The 19,586-nt window shown below is 46.0% G+C and overlaps 1 protein-coding gene across 2 annotated transcripts in view; it reads left to right on the forward strand.

The window, feature by feature from the left end:
• The window catches only part of LOC110515005 (E3 ubiquitin-protein ligase TRIM16), a 38,093-nt gene extending 22,396 nt beyond the window's left edge, over positions 1 to 15,697 (forward strand). The window contains exons 4-6 of one of the 2 annotated variants that reach the window (XM_090230858.1): positions 12,637 to 12,796; positions 12,922 to 12,981; positions 13,213 to 15,697. In XM_090230858.1, the coding sequence (XP_090086984.1) occupies positions 12,637 to 12,796; positions 12,922 to 12,981; positions 13,213 to 13,736 (744 nt within the window). In that variant the 3' untranslated portion in view covers positions 13,737 to 15,697. The remainder of the gene's footprint in view (positions 1 to 12,636; positions 12,797 to 12,921; positions 12,982 to 13,212) is intronic. The other variant, XM_090230859.1, reaches the window with a different exon arrangement.
• Positions 15,698 to 19,586: the final 3,889 nt, after the last annotated feature.

Raw genomic sequence — 19,586 nt, forward strand, 5'->3', positions numbered from 1 at the left:
GCACTAATGGAGGAGGGGTCAATGTCAGTGATGGCATAATCGACTACACTTGTCCCAAGAGCTGAGCAGTAAGTAAACTGACCTAAAGAGTCCCCTCTGATTCTACCATTAAGCATGTACAGGCCTAAGGCTCGACAGAGATGTACTAACTCTTTTCCATTTTTGTTCAGTATTTGGTCAGGACTGTTTCTATTATTTATAATAGGGCTACTGTACAAGGAGGGGTGTCCAAATATGTGGTGGTTACCTCCCGCATCGGTGTAGTCAGGCTCAGAACCTGTTCTTGCATTGAAATCTCCACAAAGAAGCACTTTACCCTGCGCCTGAAATGTAATGATTTCTGTCTGGAGATTGTCAAAAAACTGATCATCATAATATGATGAATCTGAAGGAGGAGCATAAGCTGCACATATGTATACATCATTGTCACAATAGATTGTACCTTTGTTAAGTTTTAGCCAAATGTGAGTGGTACCTTTTTTCATTTCATTCAGTGCTAAGTCCTGCTTATGCCAAATGATGATTCCACCTGAGTCTCGGCCCCGTTTAACATTTTTATGTTTGATTGATGGTAGTAAACTTTCTCTATAGCCTGAGGGACACTGAGTATCTATGTCTCCACGACACCATGTTTCCAGTAGGATTATGATGTCCTGTCCCTTGATGTTTTTAATCAATTCTGGATTAGTTGTTTTATAACCAAAATGTGAAGAGTATAGGCCCTGGATATTCCAAGAGCTGATAGTTAATGATCTCATTTATAATAAGTGATATTCACTGGTTTGAGTAAAGTACATCGAAAAAAACAAAAAAAATAAAATATGTATATATACATATATATACATACACATATACACATATACACATATATACATACACATATACACATATACATATATATACATATACATACATATATATATACACATACATATATACATACACATACATATACACACATACATACATACATACATACACACACACACACACACATACATACACACACACACACATACATACATACTCTCTCTCTCTCTGTCCGTCCCTCTCTCTCTCTCTGTCCGTCCCTCTCCCTCTCTCTGTCCGTCCCCTCTCTCTCTCTGTCCGCCCCTCTCTCTCTGTCCGTCCCTCTCTCTCTCTCCGTCCCTCTCTCTCTGTCCGTCTCTCTCTATCCGTCCCTCTCTCTCTGTCCGTCCCTCTCTCTCTCTCTGTCCCTCTCTCCCTCTCTCTCTCTGTCCATCCCCTTCTCGCTCTCTCTCTCTCTGTCCGTCCCTCTCTCTCTCTCTGTCCGTCCCTCCCTCTCTCTCTGTCCCTCTCTCCCTCTCTCTCTCTGTCCGTCCCCTTCTCAAATTCAAATTCAAATTCAAGCTGCTTTATTGGCATGAAAAACATTGTGTCAATATTGCCAAAGCACCAATGTATACAATATACATTGTAACAAAATTATAAATGATAGCAAATAATAATATAAAATGGTAGTAAATAATAATACAAAATTAAATACAAAAATAATAACAATAAAATGGTAACAGTCTACAGTAAACATTAATAATTATAGTAATAACAATAATAGTAATAATAAGTAAGTTACTGTTTACTATGCAGATGTTATTATTCAGTGTCCCTCAGGCTATGGCAGGAAAATACATATTTGGCTGCAAGAGGAGCCATTGCTCCTTCGCCCATGAGTATTCTTAGTTTTTCCTCTGGGTTCAATTTGTAAAAATGTGGAATATATGTAGTCATTTCTGTGAATAATGAATCTCTTTGTGAGGAATATTTATCACAGTAAAGGAGAAAGTGCATCTCTGTCTCTACCTCCCCTGTCATGCAGTGACCACATACACGCTCTTCTTTGGGTAGCCATGTCTTTTTATGTCTGCCGGTTTCTATTGCCAATCGGTGGTCACTCAGCCTGTACTTGGTAAGGATCTGTCTCTGCTTCGTATCTCTGACAGAGTAGAGATAATCAGCCAATTCATATTCTCTGTTTAGGGTCAGATAGCAATTTAGTCGGCTTTGGGATTTTGTTTCGTTTTTCCAGTATTGTAAGTATGATTCCTTTGATTGGTTCATGATTTTGTTTATTGGAATTCTTTCTTTTGAAGCAGTGCTGGTGTCAGCTTGATTGGTGAGGTCCAACACCAGCTGACTGAGAGGGCTCGTTTCTGGGCTCAGCTCTTGGGCTTGAAGTGCTTTAAATTGCAGACTCGAATTTGGACTTGAATTTAGATGTAGCCAAAATTTTAATGATCTTTTCTGTATTTTCATTATTACTGGAAAACGGCCCAATTCTGCCCTACATGCATTAGTTGGTGTATTTCTCTGGACTTGTAGAATTTTCCGACAGAATTCTGCATGTAGGGTTTCAATTGGATGTTTGTCCCACATTTTAAAATCCAGTTTATTGAGTGGCCCCCAAACCTCACTTCCATAAAGTGCTATTGGTAGGATTACACTGTCAAATATTTTAGTCCAAATTCTAATTGGGATGTTGATTTTGAATAATTTCATTTTTATTGCATACATTGCTCTGCGGGCTTTTTCTTTGAGTGCCTTCACTGCCATATTAAAGTTTCCCGACGCAGATATGGTCAGACCAAGGTAGGTGTAATTTTTTGTGTGTTCAATTAAGGTGTTGTTCAGGGTGAATTTACATTTTTGTTTCTGACATCTGGGTTTTTTTTGGAAAATCATGATTTTAGTTTTTTGGAAATTTACTGCCAGGGCCCAATTATGGCAATATTGCTCCAGAATATTAATGTTTTGTTGAAGACCTTCTTTGGTTGGTGATAGAAGTACCAAGTCATCAGCATATAGCAGGTATTTCACCTCTGTGTCAAATAGTGTGAGTCCTGGGGCTGGAGATTGGTCCAACATGTCTGCTAATTCATTGATATAAATGTTGAAAAGATTTGGACTCAAATTGCAGCCTTGTCTCACACCTCGACATTGTGAAAAAAATTCTGTTCTTTGGTTTTTGATTTTTATTGCACACTTATTTTCTGTGTACATACATTTTATTAAGTCATACACCTTACCACCAAGCCCACTTTGTAGAATTTTGTAGAATAGCCCTTCGTGCCAAATCGAATCAAATGCTTTTTTAAAGTCAATAAAGCAAGCAAAGATTTTGCCCTCTTTTTTTTGGTGGACGTGTTTATTAATTAGTGTGTGTAAGGTGTATATATGGTCAGTAGTGCGATGGTTAGGGAGAAAGCCAATTTGACATTTACTTATTACATTTTTTTCTTGAAGAAAGGTTTGAATTCTTGAATTCAAAATGCTACAGAAAATCTTTCCCAAGTTACTGTTGACGCAAATTCCCCTGTAATTATTGGGGTCTGATTTGTCTCCACTTTTGTGGATAGGGGAGATGAGCCCCTGGTTCCAGACATCAGGGAAGCAGCCAGAAGTTAAAACCATGTTGAACAATTTAAGCACAGCATTTTGCAACTCAGGTGTGCTGTTTTTCAGCATTTCATTTCTGATGTTGTCTACACCACAAGCCTTTTTTGATTTAATAGATTTTAGCTTTTCATTTAGTTCTTGTTGGGTTATTGGGTAATCTAATGGATTTTGGTTGTTTTTAATGACTGATTCCAGGATGTTCAATTTTTCTTTAATTTCTAATTGGTTCTGGTTTAAGTCTTTTTGTGGGATGTTTTTGTATAGATTATCAAAGTAAGTTTTCCAAATTCCTACATCTTGTATGGCTAATTCTTGTGGCTTTGTTGTGCTTAAATTGTTCCACATGTCCCAGAACTGATTTTGGTCAATTGCGTTTTCAATTTCATCAAGTGTCTTGTTGGTATAATTCAATTTCTTGCATTTCAGTGTTTGTTTATACTGTTTCAGAGTTTCAAAGTATTCATATCGTAGCTCTGGGTTGTTTTGCTGCTTATGTTTTTTGTTTGACATTTGTCTTAGGTGTTTTCTAATTGTTTTACATTCATTATCAAACCATTTGTCAGAAACATTTTGATTTTTGCTTCTGATGTTGCATTGCTTTGGTTTTCTCAAATTTGCTTTCGATGCTGCTTTTTGGAATATGCAGTTGATGTTTTGGGTAGCTGAATTGACACCATCTTTATTGTTTTGGTACTGTGAGTTATTGAAAAACTGTATAGAGTTCATCATTTCATTTGAGTTCAATGTTTCAATGAATGCCTCTGCACTGTTTGGAGCCCATCTGAACGATTGGTTTATGTTGTAAAGTTTATTGGGCTGTTTTTTTGAATGAATATTGCCGGTTAATTTCTTCAGAAACACGTTGATCTGACTGTGATCTGACAATGGTGTCTGTGGTCTGACAGTGAATGCACTAATGGAGGAGGGGTCAATGTCAGTGATGGCATAATCGACTACACTTGTCCCAAGAGCTGAGCAGTAAGTAAACTGACCTAAAGAGTCCCCTCTGATTCTACCATTAAGCATGTACAGGCCTAAGGCTCGACAGAGATGTACTAACTCTTTTCCATTTTTGTTCAGTATTTGGTCAGGACTGTTTCTATTATTTATAATAGGGCTACTGTACAAGGAGGGGTGTCCAAATATGTGGTGGTTACCTCCCGCATCAGTGTAGTCAGGCTCAGAACCTGTTCTTGCATTGAAATCTCCACAAAGAAGCACTTTACCCTGCGCCTGAAATGTAATGATTTCTGTCTGGAGATTGTCAAAAAACTGATCATCATAATATGATGAATCTGAAGGAGGAGCATAAGCTGCACATATGTATACATCATTGTCACAATAGATTGTACCTTTGTTAAGTTTTAGCCAAATGTGAGTGGTACCTTTTTTCATTTCATTCAGTGCTAAGTCCTGCTTATGCCAAATGATGATTCCACCTGAGTCTCGGCCCCGTTTAACATTTTTATGTTTGATTGATGGTAGTAAACTTTCTCTATAGCCTGAGGGACACTGAGTATCTATGTCTCCACGACACCATGTTTCCAGTAGGATTATGATGTCCTGTCCCTTGATGTTTTTAATCAATTCTGGATTAGTTGTTTTATAACCAAAATGTGAAGAGTATAGGCCCTGGATATTCCAAGAGCTGATAGTTAATGATAGTTAATGATCTCATTTATAATAAGTGATATTCACTGGTTTGAGTAAAGTACATCGAAAAAAACAAAAAAAATAAAATATGTATATATACATATATATACATACACACATACACATATACATATATATACATACATATATACACATATACATACATATATACATACACATACATATATATATACATATATATATACATACACATACATATATACATACACATACATATACACACATACATACATACATACATACACACACACACACACACACATACACACACACACACACATACATACATACACACACACACATACATACATACATATATATATACATATATATACACATACACATACATATATATATATACACACATACATGCACATACACATATACACACATACATACATACATACACACACACGCGCACACACACACACACACACACACACACACCATTACATATAATAATTATTATAATACCGGTGTCAATACATTTAGGAATATTTGTAAACAAATGAATAAGAATGGAATAAGATTGCATTGTACTTATGTTATGTGCAATCTGCAACCCTGTGTGTTTGTGTGTGTGTGTGTGCGCGTGCGTGCCCGTGTGTGAATTAAAGGGACTGTCTAGCTCAGTAGTCTGCATATTAGTTGCAGTAGTTGGCGCACCTCTCCTATCTCTGATTGTTCTAGGGGTCTTCTGCCAGAGGTTACCTCAGCATATGTAGGCTGACGATCTAATTGATACATGGTGTGGACTGCATCATGTGGTCTACTTCCCTGAAGGGCAGTGTTCTGACCGACCCTGGAGTAGTGGTCAGAGCTGTGTTGTGATGGGCTGGGTCTAGTAGAGCTGTGTTGTGATGGGACAGGTCTAGTAGAGCTGTGTTGTGATGGGCCGGGTCTAGTAGAGCTGCGTTGTGATGGGCCGGGTCTAGTAGAGCTCTGTCTCTCTCCCTCTCTCTGTCCGTCCCTCTATCTATCCGTCCCTCTCTCTGTCCGTCCCTCTCTCTCTCTGTCCGCCCCTCTCTCTTTCTGTCCCTCTCTCTCTCTGTCCGCCCCTCTCTCTCTGTCCGTCCCTCTCTCTCTCTATCCGTCCCTCTCTCTCTGTCCGTCCCTCTCTCTCTCTGTCCGTCCCTCTCTCTCTATCCGTCCCTCTCTCTCTGTCCGTCCCTCTCTCTCTCTGTCCGTCCCTCTCTCTCTCTATCCGTCCCTCTCTCTCTGTCCGTCCCCCTCTCTCTCTCTCTGTCCGTCCCTCTCTCTCTCTATCCGTCCCTCTCTCTCTCTGTCCGTCCCTCTCTCTCTCTGTCCGTCCCTCTCTCTCTCTGTCCGTCCCTCTCTCTCTCTGTCCGCCCCTCTCTCTCTCTATCCGTCCCTCTCTCTCTGTCCGCCCCCTCTCTCTCTGTCCGCCCCCTCTCTCTCTGTCCGTCCCTCTCTCTCTCTGTCCGTCCCTCTCTCTCTCTGTCCGTCCCTCTCTCTCTCTGTCCGCCCCTCTCTCTCTCTATCCGTCCCTCTCTCTCTGTCCGCCCCCTCTCTCTCTGTCCGCCCCCTCTCTCTCTGTCCGTCCCTCTCTCTCTCTGTCCGTCCCTCTCTCTCTATCCATCCCTCTCTCTCTCTCTGTCCGCCCCTCTCTCTCTGTCCGCCCCTCTCTCTCTCTATCCGTCCCTGTCTCTCTCTGTCCGCCCCTCTCTCTCTGTCCGCCCCTCTCTCTCTGTCCGCCCCTCTCTCTCTGTCCGCCCCTCTCTCTCTGTCCGCCCCTCTCTCTCTCTATCCGTCCCTCTCTCTCTCTGTCTGTCCCTCTCTCTCTCTCTCTGTCTGCCCCTCTCTCTCTGTCCTTCCCCCTCTCTCTCTGTCCTTCCCTCTCTCTCTCTGTCCGTCCCTCTCTCTCTGTCCGCCCCTCTCTCTCTCTGTCCGCCCCTCTCTCTCTCTGTCCGCCCCTCTCTATCTCTCTGTCCGCCCTTCTCTCTTTCTCTGTCCGTCCCTCTCTCTCTCTCTGTCCGTCCCTCTCCCTCTCTCTGTCCGTCCCCTCTCTCTCTCTGTCCGCCCCTCTCTCTCTGTCCGTCCCTCTCTCTCTCTCCGTCCCTCTCTCTCTGTCCGTCTCTCTCTATCCGTCCCTCTCTCTCTGTCCGTCCCTCTCTCTCTCTATCCGTCCCTCTCGCTCTCTATCCGTCCCTCTCTCTCTGTCCGTCCCCCTCTCTCTCTCTCTGTCCGTCCCTCTCTCTCTCTATCCGTCCCTCTCTCTCTGTCCGTCCCTCTCTCTCTCTGTCCGTCCCTCTCTCTCTCTACCCGTCCCTCTCTCTCTCTGTCCGCCCCTCTCTCTCTCTATCCGTCCCTCTCTCTCTGTCCGTCCCTCTCTCTCTCTGTCCGTCCCTCTCTCTCTCTGTCCGTCCCTCTCTCTCTCTGTCCGTCCCTCTCTCTCTCTGTCCGTCCCTCTCTCTCTCTATCCGTCCCTCTCTCTCTCTGTCCGCCCCTCTCTCTCTCTATCCGTCCCTGTCTCTCTCTGTCCGCCCCTCTCTCTCTGTCCGCCCCTCTCTCTCTGTCCGCCCCTCTCTCTCTCTATCCGTCCCTCTCTCTCTCTCTCTCTGTCCGTCCCTCTCTCTTTCTGTCTGCCCCTCTCTCTCTGTCCGTCCCTCTCTCTTTCTGTCCCTCTCTCTCTCTGTCCGCCCCTCTCTCTCTCTGTCCGCCCCTCTCTCTCTCTGTCTGTCCCTCTCTCTCTCTGTCCGTCCCTCTCTCTTTCTGTCCCTCTCTCTCTCTGTCCGCCCCTCTCTCTCTCTGTCCGCCCCTCTCTCTCTCTGTCCCTCTCTCTCTCTGTCCGTCCCTCTCTCTCTCTGTCCGTCCCTCTCTCTCTCTCTGTCCCTCTCTCCCTCTCTCTCTCTGTCCATCCCCTTCTCGCTCTCTCTCTCTCTGTCCGTCCCTCTCTCTCTCTCTGTCCGTCCCTCCCTCTCTCTCTGTCCCTCTCTCCCTCTCTCTCTCTGTCCGTCCCCTTCTCTCTCTCCCTCTCTCTGTCCGTCCATCTATCTATCCGTCCCTCTCTCTGTCCGTCCCTCTCTCTCTCTGTCCGCCCCTCTCTCTTTCTGTCCCTCTCTCTCTCTGTCCGCCCCTCTCTCTCTGTCCGTCCCTCTCTCTCTCTATCCGTCCCTCTCTCTCTGTCCGTCCCTCTCTCTCTCTGTCCGTCCCTCTCTCTCTGTCCGTCCCTCTCTCTCTGTCCGTCCCTCTCTCTCTGTCCGTCCCTCTCTCTCTCTATCCGTCCCTCTCTCTCTGTCCGTCCCTCTCTCTCTCTGTCCGCCCCTCTCTCTCTCTATCCGTCCCTCTCTCTCTGTCCGCCCCCTCTCTCTCTGTCCGCCCCCTCTCTCTCTGTCCGTCCCTCTCTCTCTCTGTCCGTCCCTCTCTCTCTCTGTCCGTCCCTCTCTCTCTCTGTCCGCCCCTCTCTCTCTCTATCCGTCCCTCTCTCTCTGTCCGCCCCCTCTCTCTCTGTCCGCCCCCTCTCTCTCTGTCCGTCCCTCTCTCTCTCTGTCCGTCCCTCTCTCTCTATCCATCCCTCTCTCTCTCTCTGTCCGCCCCTCTCTCTCTGTCCGCCCCTCTCTCTCTCTATCCGTCCCTGTCTCTCTCTGTCCGCCCCTCTCTCTCTGTCCGCCCCTCTCTCTCTGTCCGCCCCTCTCTCTCTGTCCGCCCCTCTCTCTCTGTCCGCCCCTCTCTCTCTCTATCCGTCCCTCTCTCTCTCTGTCTGTCCCTCTCTCTCTCTCTCTGTCTGCCCCTCTCTCTCTGTCCTTCCCCCTCTCTCTCTGTCCTTCCCTCTCTCTCTCTGTCCGTCCCTCTCTCTCTGTCCGCCCCTCTCTCTCTCTGTCCGCCCCTCTCTCTCTCTGTCCGCCCCTCTCTATCTCTCTGTCCGCCCTTCTCTCTCTCTCTGTCCGTCCCTCTCTCTCTCTCTGTCCGTCCCTCTCCCTCTCTCTGTCCGTCCCCTCTCTCTCTCTGTCCGCCCCTCTCTCTCTGTCCGTCCCTCTCTCTCTCTCCGTCCCTCTCTCTCTGTCCGTCTCTCTCTATCCGTCCCTCTCTCTCTGTCCGTCCCTCTCTCTCTCTATCCGTCCCTCTCGCTCTCTATCCGTCCCTCTCTCTCTGTCCGTCCCCCTCTCTCTCTCTCTGTCCGTCCCTCTCTCTCTCTATCCGTCCCTCTCTCTCTGTCCGTCCCTCTCTCTCTCTGTCCGTCCCTCTCTCTCTCTACCCGTCCCTCTCTCTCTCTGTCCGCCCCTCTCTCTCTCTATCCGTCCCTCTCTCTCTGTCCGTCCCTCTCTCTCTCTGTCCGTCCCTCTCTCTCTCTGTCCGTCCCTCTCTCTCTCTGTCCGTCCCTCTCTCTCTCTGTCCGTCCCTCTCTCTCTCTATCCGTCCCTCTCTCTCTCTGTCCGCCCCTCTCTCTCTCTATCCGTCCCTGTCTCTCTCTGTCCGCCCCTCTCTCTCTGTCCGCCCCTCTCTCTCTGTCCGCCCCTCTCTCTCTCTATCCGTCCCTCTCTCTCTCTCTCTCTGTCCGTCCCTCTCTCTTTCTGTCTGCCCCTCTCTCTCTGTCCGTCCCTCTCTCTTTCTGTCCCTCTCTCTCTCTGTCCGCCCCTCTCTCTCTCTGTCCGCCCCTCTCTCTCTCTGTCTGTCCCTCTCTCTCTCTGTCCGTCCCTCTCTCTTTCTGTCCCTCTCTCTCTCTGTCCGCCCCTCTCTCTCTCTGTCCGCCCCTCTCTCTCTCTGTCCCTCTCTCTCTCTGTCCGTCCCTCTCTCTCTCTGTCCGTCCCTCTCTCTCTCTCTGTCCCTCTCTCCCTCTCTCTCTCTGTCCATCCCCTTCTCGCTCTCTCTCTCTCTGTCCGTCCCTCTCTCTCTCTCTGTCCGTCCCTCCCTCTCTCTCTGTCCCTCTCTCCCTCTCTCTCTCTGTCCGTCCCCTTCTCTCTCTCCCTCTCTCTGTCCGTCCATCTATCTATCCGTCCCTCTCTCTGTCCGTCCCTCTCTCTCTCTGTCCGCCCCTCTCTCTTTCTGTCCCTCTCTCTCTCTGTCCGCCCCTCTCTCTCTGTCCGTCCCTCTCTCTCTCTATCCGTCCCTCTCTCTCTGTCCGTCCCTCTCTCTCTCTGTCCGTCCCTCTCTCTCTGTCCGTCCCTCTCTCTCTGTCCGTCCCTCTCTCTCTGTCCGTCCCTCTCTCTCTCTATCCGTCCCTCTCTCTCTGTCCGTCCCCCTCTCTCTCTCTCTGTCCGTCCCTCTCTCTCTCTATCCGTCCCTCTCTCTCTGTCCGTCCCTCTCTCTCTCTGTCCGTCCCTCTCTCTCTCTGTCCGTCCCTCTCTCTCTCTGTCCGCCCCTCTCTCTCTCTATCCGTCCCTCTCTCTCTGTCCGCCCCCTCTCTCTCTGTCCGCCCCCTCTCTCTCTGTCCGTCCCTCTCTCTCTCTGTCCGTCCCTCTCTCTCTATCCATCCCTCTCTCTCTCTCTGTCCGCCCCTCTCTCTCTGTCCGCCCCTCTCTCTCTCTCTATCCGTCCCTGTCTCTCTCTGTCCGCCCCTCTCTCTCTGTCCGCCCCTCTCTCTCTGTCCGCCCCTCTCTCTCTCTCTATCCGTCCCTCTCTCTCTCTGTCTGTCCCTCTCTCTCTCTCTCGGTCCGTCCCTCTCTCTTTCTGTCTGCCCCTCTCTCTCTGTCCTTCCCTCTCTCTCTCTGTCCGTCCCTCTCTCTCTGTCCGCCCCTCTCTCTCTCTGTCCGCCCCTCTCTCTCTCTGTCCGCCCCTCTCTCTCTCTGTCCGCCCCTCTCTATCTCTCTGTCCGCCCTTCTCTCTCTCTCTGTCCGTCCCTCTCTCTCTCTCTGTCCGTCCCTCTCCCTCTCTCTGTCCGCCCCTCTCTCTCTGTCCGTCCCTCTCTCTCTCTCCGTCCCTCTCTCTCTGTCCGTCTCTCTCTATCCGTCCCTCTCTCTCTGTCCGTCCCTCTCTCTCTGTCCGTCCCTCTCTCTCTCTATCCGTCCCTCTCTCTCTCTATCCGTCCCTCTCTCTCTGTCCGTCCCCCTCTCTCTCTCTCTGTCCGTCCCTCTCTCTCTGTCCGTCCCTCTCTCTCTCTGTCCGTCCCTCTCTCTCTCTGTCCGTCCCTCTCTCTCTCTGTCCGTCCCTCTCTCTCTCTGTCCGCCCCTCTCTCTCTCTATCCGTCCCTCTCTCTCTGTCCGTCCCTCTCTCTCTCTGTCCGTCCCTCTCTCTCTCTGTCCGTCCCTCTCTCTCTCTGTCCGTCCCTCTCTCTCTCTGTCCGCCCCTCTCTCTCTCTGTCCGCCCCTCTCTCTCTCTATCCGTCCCTGTCTCTCTCTGTCCGCCCCTCTCTCTCTGTCCGCCCCTCTCTCTCTGTCCGCCCCTCTCTCTCTGTCCGCCCCTCTCTCTCTGTCCGCCCCTCTCTCTCTCTATCCGTCCCTCTCTCTCTCTGTCTGTCCCTCTCTCTCTCTCTCTGTCCGTCCCTCTCTCTTTCTGTCCGTCCCTCTCTCTTTCTGTCCCTCTCTCTCTCTGTCCGCCCCTCTCTCTCTCTGTCCGCCCCTCTCTCTCTCTGTCTGTCCCTCTCTCTCTCTGTCCGTCCCTCTCTCTCTCTCTCTGTCCGTCCCTCTCTCTCTCTCTGTCCGTCCCTCTCTCTCTCTCTGTCCGTCCCTCTCTCTCTCTGTCCGTCCCTCTCTCTCTCTGTCCGTCCCTCTCTCTCTCTGTCCGTCCCTCTCTCTCTCTGTTCGCCCCTCTCTCTCTCTGTCCGCCCCTCTCTCTCTCTGTCCGTCCCTCTCTCTCTCTGTCCGTCCTTCTCTCTCTCTGTCCGTCCTTCTCTCTCTTTCTGTCCGCGCCTCTCTCTCTGTCCGTCTCTCTCTGTCCGCCCCTCTCTCTCTCTGTCCCTCTCTCTCTCTGTCCGTCCCTCTCTCTCTCTGTCCGTCCCTCTCTCTCTCTGTCCGTCCCTCTCTCTCTCTGTCCGTCCCTCTCTCTCTCTGTCCGTCCCTCTCTCTCTCTGTCCGTCCCTCTCTCTCTCCTTCTGTCCGTCCCTCTCTCTCTCTCTTTGTCCGTCCCTCTCTCTCTCTCTCTCTGTCCGTCCCTCTCTCTCTCTCTCTCTGTCCGTCCCTCTCTCTCTCTCTCTCTGTCCGTCTATCTCTCTCTCTGTCCGTCCCTCTCTCTCTCTCTTTCTGTCCGTCCCTCTCTCTCTCTCTCTGTCCGTCTCTCTCTCTCTTTCCGTCCCTCTCTCTCTCTCTGTCCGTCCCTCTCTCTCTCTCTGTCCGTCCCTCTCTCTCTCTCTGTCCGTCCCTCTCTCTCTCTGTCCGTCCCTCTTTCTCTCTGTCCGTCCTTCTCTCTCTCTGTCCGTCCCTCTCTCTCTCTCCAGAGTTATCAGTCTCTCTCTCTCTCTCTCTCTCTCGCTCTCTCTCCAGAGTTATCAGTCTCTCTCTCTCCAGAGTTATCAGTCTCTCTCTCTATCTCCAGTTATCAGTCTCTCTCTCTCTCTCTCTCCAGAGTTATCAGTCTCTCTCTCTCTCTCTCTCTCTCTCTCCAGAGTTATCAGTCTCTCTCTCTCTCTCTCTCTCTCTCTCTCTCTCTCTCCAGAGTTATCAGTCTCTCTCCAGTATCAGTGTATCTTCAGACTTACCCAGCATTGTTGTCCGTCCTCTTCAGTACTTTGGAGATGTGAGTAAGACTGTGTCTGAACTGAGAGAGAAACTAGAAGACTTCCTTAAAGGAGAATGGACCAAGATCTCCACTACAGGTGTGTTGAAAACAATAAGAACATCAACTTTAGACCATTGAAAGTTCCCTACTAGTCATATACATGTGGAATATGGTCTGATGATAACATTCCCTCTCTCTGTCAATGTGTTTGTGTGTCTGTAGTGAATATAGTGGATGTTGTACTGCCTCCAGAGCCCAAGACCAGAGAACAGTTGTTACAATGTGAGTCTCTTCATTGTGAAGTAACTAACAGTCTCTTTTTACTGACACTCCTAACAATCCCTCTAGAAATATATAGCAATAGTAGATCTAATCAAAGACTGGGTATCTATCTGACTCCTCATATTTCTCTGATTTGATCTCTGCTGTGCTCTAATCAAAGACAGGGTAGATACAGTATCTGACTTAACTTATTGTTCTGACTCCCCTCATTGGTCTCTGCTCTTCTCCCAGATTCCTGTCAGCTCACACTGGACCCAAACACAGCACACACACGCCTCTCTCTGTCTAAAGGGAACAGAAAGGTGACCAATACAGGCCAAGTCCAACCATATCCTGTCCATCCAGACAGATTCACCAACTACTGGCAGGTTCTGTGTAGAGAGGGTCTGTCTGGACGCTGTTACTGGGAGGTGGAGAGGAGTGGTTATGTTGTTACAGCAGTCTCATATAAAGACATCAGCAGAACAGAGAGAGGTAATGATGGTGCATTTGGAAACAACAAGTCCTGGAGTTTCCAGTGCTCTAGAGGTGGTTATTGTTTCAGACACAATAATGTTGAGACTAAAGTATCAGGCCCTCAGTCCTCCAGAGTAGGAGTGTACCTGGATCACAAGGCAGGTACTCTGTCCTTCTACAGTGTCTCTGACACAATGACCCTCCTCCACAGAGTCCAGACCACATTCACTCAGCCCCTCTATCCTGGGTTTTGTTTCAATTCTATTTTCGATGGTACTGCTAAGCTGGTTAAACTGTAGTAGGGTCCACATAGATACTAGTCATGCTGGTGTAGTCTATAGCTGAGCTGGTTAAACTGTAGTAGGGTCCACATAGATACTAGTCATGCTGGTGTAGTCTATAGCTGAGCTGGTTAAACTGTAGTAGGGTCCACATAGATACTAGTCATGCTGGTGTAGTCTATAGCTGAGCTGGTTAAACTGTAGTAGGGTCCACATAGATACTAGTCATGCTGGTGTAGTCTATAGCTGAGCTGGTTAAACTGTAGTAGGGTCCACATAGATACTAGTCATGCTGGTGTAGTCTATAGCTGAGCTGGTTAAACTGTAGTAGGGTCCACATAGATACTAGTCATGCTGGTGTAGTCTATAGCTGAGCTGGTTAAACTGTAGTAGGGTCCACATAGATACTAGTCATGCTGGTGTAGTCTATAGCTGAGCTGGTTAAACTGTAGTAGGGTCCACATAGATACTAGTCATGCTGGTGTAGTCTATAGCTGAGCTGGTTAAACTGTAGTAGGGTCCACATAGATACTAGTCATGCTGGTGTAGTCTATAGCTGAGCTGGTTAAACTGTAGTAGGGTCCACATAGATACTAGTCATACTGGTGTAGTCTATAGCTGAGCTGGTTAAACTGTAGTAGGGTCCACATAGATACTAGTCATGCTGGTGTAGTCTATAGCTGAGCTGGTTAAACTGTAGTAGGGTCCACATAGATACTAGTCATGCTGGTGTAGTCTATAGCTGAGCTGGTTAAACTGTAGTAGGGTCCACATAGATACTAGTCATGCTGGTGTAGTCTATAGCTGAGCTGGTTAAACTGTAGTAGGGTCCACATAGATACTAGTCATGCTGGTGTAGTCTATAGCTGAGCTGGTTAAACTGTAGTAGGGTCCACATAGATACTAGTCATGCTGGTGTAGTCTATAGCTGAGCTGGTTAAACTGTAGTAGGGTCCACATAGATACTAGTCATGCTGGTGTAGTCTATAGCTGAGCTGGTTAAACTGTAGTAGGGTCCACATAGATACTAGTCATGCTGGTGTAGTCTATAGCTGAGCTGGTTAAACTGTAGTAGGGTCCACATAGATACTAGTCATGCTGGTGTAGTCTATAGCTGAGCTGGTTAAACTGTAGTAGGGTCCACATAGATACTAGTCATGCTGGTGTAGTCTATAGCTGAGCTGGTTAAACTGTAGTAGGGTCCACATAGATACTAGTCATGCTGGTGTAGTCTATAGCTGAGCTGGTTAAACTGTAGTAGGGTCCACATAGATACTAGTCATGCTGGTGTAGTCTATAGCTGAGCTGGTTAAACTGTAAACTGATTTGTTATTAATTAAAATTCAATACAATGTTTTAATCTTGTACATTTCCATGAATCATGATGTCTGGTGTTGATGTATATTGGTTGTCATTCAGAACCATTGATATGTTTTCTCAGTTGGTTCTCTGTCTCTATGTAATTCTCCTCAGTATCATTGATCAGCTTGTTGGCTCGGTCCTAATTGATGTGTTCTCTGTCACCTGGAGCTGCATGGAAAATGGTCCAGGAACTAAAGGACAATTCAGGACTAGTCAGCCCACTACAAGCTGGTATCACTTACTTTCTACTAAACTATATGGTCTGGTTTCCCAGACACAGATGAATCCTAGTCCTGGACTAAACAGTATGTTCAATGTAGATGTCCAGGAAACCGGCCCTAAATGTGTCATCTTTCATCCTCCCATACTGCTCAGTCCAGCAACATTAAACCTGTCCAGCAGGTGGTGCTGTTGACCAAACAATAAAACCAGCAGATATCTTGACTTGCCACTCAGTATATCAGTAATGTTCAGAATAGTACTTTAATATCATTGGAGATTGATGGTCTTTTTAATCCACTATCCAGAGTCAGGAACAGATGAAGTTAGGTCTGCTACTGTTCAGTGATTAAATATGATTTATGGTGATGGGAAATAATAAAAAACACTCAACTTCATCTAGTAATAGTTTTCCTTTGTTATTTATTCCAAGGTGTGTCTTTAACTTGTAAATGTATTGTGTGGAGGTGAGCTAGTGGTGTGGCTGATAGAATAGAATGAAAAGGGAGGAGGGGAGGAAGAGGGGAGGAGTGAAGGGCTGTTCAAGAAACCAGATGAGGAAGAGGAAGATGTTCAGGGGAATTACTGTCTCTGTTCCAAATGGTTCCCTATTCCCTACGTAGTGCACTACGGTGCTTCTGACCAGGTCTAAAGTAGTGTTCTACGTAGGGTATAGGGTGTAGATTTATTACAATATCATGCTTTAGTGTTTGGCACAAAAATATATTGGATCTCCACCCCCCCACTTCCTGTCTGTCATCCCCCAGGTCTGTTAAGACTTCCTCTCATTGAACTGGGCCTCATTCTAAATGGTCACTTTGTATTGATAGTCCATACTGGTCTTTACTATGGTTCTACATACAGTATCTGTATTGATAGTCCATACTGGTCTTTACTATGGTTCTACATACAGTATCTGTATTGATAGTCCATACTGGTCTTTACTATGGTTCTACATACAGTACCTGTATTGATAGTCCATACTGGTCTTTACTATGGTTCTACATACAGTACCTGTATTGATAGTCCATACTGGTCTTTACTATGGTTCTACATACAGTATCTGTATTGATAGTCCATACTGGTCTTTACTATGGTTCTACATACAGTATCTGTATTGATAGTCCATACTGGTCTTTACTATGGTTCTACATACAGTATCTGTATTGATAGTCCATACTGGTCTTTACTATGGTTCTACATACAGTATCTGTATTGATAGTCCATACTGGTCTTTACTATGGTTCTACATACAGTATCTGTATTGATAGTCCATACTGGTCTTTACTATGGTTCTACATACAGTACCTGTATTGATAGTCCATACTGGTCTTTACTATGGTTCTACATACAGTACCTGTATTGATAGTCCATACTGGTCTTTACTATGGTTCTACATACAGTATCTGTATTGATAGTCCATACTGGTCTTTACTATGGTTCTACATACAGTACCTGAATTGATAGTCCATACTGGTCTTTACTATGGTTCTACATACAGTATCTGTATTGATAGTCCATACTGGTCTTTACTATGGTTCTACATACAGTATCTGTATTGATAGTCCATACTGGTCTTTACTATGGTTCTACATACAGTACCTGTATTGATAGTCCATACTGGTCTTTACTATGGTTCTACATACAGTATCTGTATTGATAGTCCATACTGGTCTTTACTATGGTTCTGATAAAAGAAGGAGAGATTATTGGGACTCCCCCATGGAGTGGTGATAGAGGGATGTGAGAGAGGTAATGGTTGTACTCCCCCATGGAGTGATGTTAGAGGGATGTGAAAGAGGAGAGAGGTAATGGTTGTACTCCCCCATGGAGTGATGATAGAGGGATGTGAAAGAGGAGAGAGGTAATGGTTGTACTCCCCCATGGAGTGATGATAGAGGGATGTGAAAGAGGAGAGAGGTAATGGTTGTACTCCCCCATGGAGTGATGATAGAGGGATGTGAAAGAGGAGAGAGGTAATGGTTGTACTCCCCCATGGAGTGATGATAGAGGGATGTGAAAGAGGAGAGAGGTAATGGTTGTACTCCCCCATGGAGTGATGATAGAGGGATATGAAAGAGGAGAGAGGTAATGGTTGTACTCCCCCATGGAGTGATGATAGAGGGATATGAAAGAGGAGAGAGGTAATGGTTGTACTTCCCCCATGGAGTGATGATAGAGGGATGTGAAAGAGGAGAGAGGTAATGGTTGTACTCCCCCATGGAGTGATGATAGAGGGATGTGAAAGAGGAGAGAGGTAATGGTTGTACTCCCCCATGGAGTGATGATAGAGGGATGTGAAAGAGGAGAGAGGTAATGGTTGTACTCCCCCATGGAGTGATGATAGAGGGATGAGAAAGAGGAGAGAGGTAATGGTTGTACTGGACTTATTTATTCCCTCATTACTGACTTATTCTGTTTCCATAACATAATTACAAAACACAAACTAATTACATTCAATGAATTATTATTGTATTAAAGTAAATCTGTATTAAAATTCACCATAAAATGTCCAGTTCATTCCATAGCTTAACATGGGTAATGCTCCCTCCCTCCTATAAGAGTCATTGATTTGTTGGATGAGATGGGACCTGGGGATATTTGTTGGATCCGTCACAGCAGAGGGCAGTAAAACCCTATGGACCTGAAAGGGACTGCAGTGTGCTCCAGTCTCCAGCAGGGGGAAGTAAACCCCTATGGACCTGAAAGGGACTACAGTGGGCTCCACTCTCCAGCAGGGGGCAGTAAAACCCTATGGACCTGAAAGGGAGTACAGTGGGCTCCACTCTCCAGCAGGGGGCAGTAAAACCCTATGGACCTGAAAGGGACTGCAGTGTGCTCCAGTCTCCAACAGGGGGCAGTAAAACCCTATGGACCTGAAAAGGACTACAGTGGGCTTCACTCTCCAGCAGGGGGCAGTAAAACCCTATGGACCTGAAAGGGACTGCAGTGTGCTCCAGTCTCCCACATGATTCATAACGTGATTCAAAAACATATTAAATCAAAAATAAACTAATTTGAATAACCAATCAACTTCTCTCATAAAGCAATGGTTAAATAGAGTAGAAACTGGTGTTTCTCATTCATTTTATAATTAAATCCCACCTGTTTCTATCGTTTCTAGTGAGATTGTTCTGGTCTCACCAGAAAGTCAGGATACAGGGCATTTGACACCATTAAATATTCCCTCTCCCTTTTCTTTCCCTGTCCTTCACAAACCATTTCAAAACCTTCCAAACATTTCCATCCTTCTGCAAACCCAATTTACAACTGAATTGAAAAGACCCCATCCGAAATAAATCCCACAGTATCAACACCACTAATGCATATTGGTAACCAGTAAATTGTGTCTGTGCTGGTGAACCGTAGGTCAAAAACACACCTGAACAAGGCCTCACTTATCTGGAAGTCTGTTTATGGCCTAATCCCGATACTTTTATACTGCTCTCCCCGATACCACAGTCTCCGGGGACATTCCAACGAGAGATAATGAAACCCCCTTTTCTGGAAAATAAATTGTACATTTCGTTAGCATTCACTATGTTACATATTAATCAGCAAGCCAAAAGTATGAATTATAAACCAAACATGATAATTGTAAATCCACTGTCTTTACTCTCATCATTAAATGTATGAATTATAAACCAAACATGATAATTGTAAATCCAATGTCTTTACTCTCATCATTAAATGTATGAATTATAAACCAAACATGATAATTGTAAATCCACTGTCTTTACTCTCATCATTAAATGTATGAATTATAAACCAAACATGATAATTGTAAATCCACTGTCTTTACTCTCATCATTAAATGTATTAATTATAAACTAAACATGATAATTGTAAATCCACTGTCTTTACTCTCATCATTAAATGTTTGTTTCAATCCACCAACGTTTATGTATGTTTTATTCAGTCCTATTCTCCATAACCACCACAATGTTCATGAACTAACTGAAAACATGTACACTTCATTTTAGGTTTAGTAACCCCTTTGCTAATTCCTTGTTACCCCTCCACCCCTTTCCTACATTCTAGAAATCTATTTCAGAATAAAACCACATCAAATTTAAATCTATTTCAGAATAAAACCACATCAAATTTAAATCTATATCAGAATAAAACCACATCAAATTTAAATCTATATCAGAGTAAAACCACATCAAATTTAAATCTATTTCAGAATAAAACCACATCAAATTTAAATCTATTTCAGAATAAAACCACATCAAATTTAAATCTATTTCAGAATAAAACCACATCAAATTTAAATCTATATCAGAG

The sequence above is a fragment of the Oncorhynchus mykiss genome, chromosome 4 (genome assembly GCF_057628025.1).
Source record: "Oncorhynchus mykiss isolate SJ-2025 chromosome 4, ASM5762802v1, whole genome shotgun sequence".
Lineage (NCBI taxonomy): Eukaryota > Metazoa > Chordata > Actinopteri > Salmoniformes > Salmonidae > Oncorhynchus > Oncorhynchus mykiss.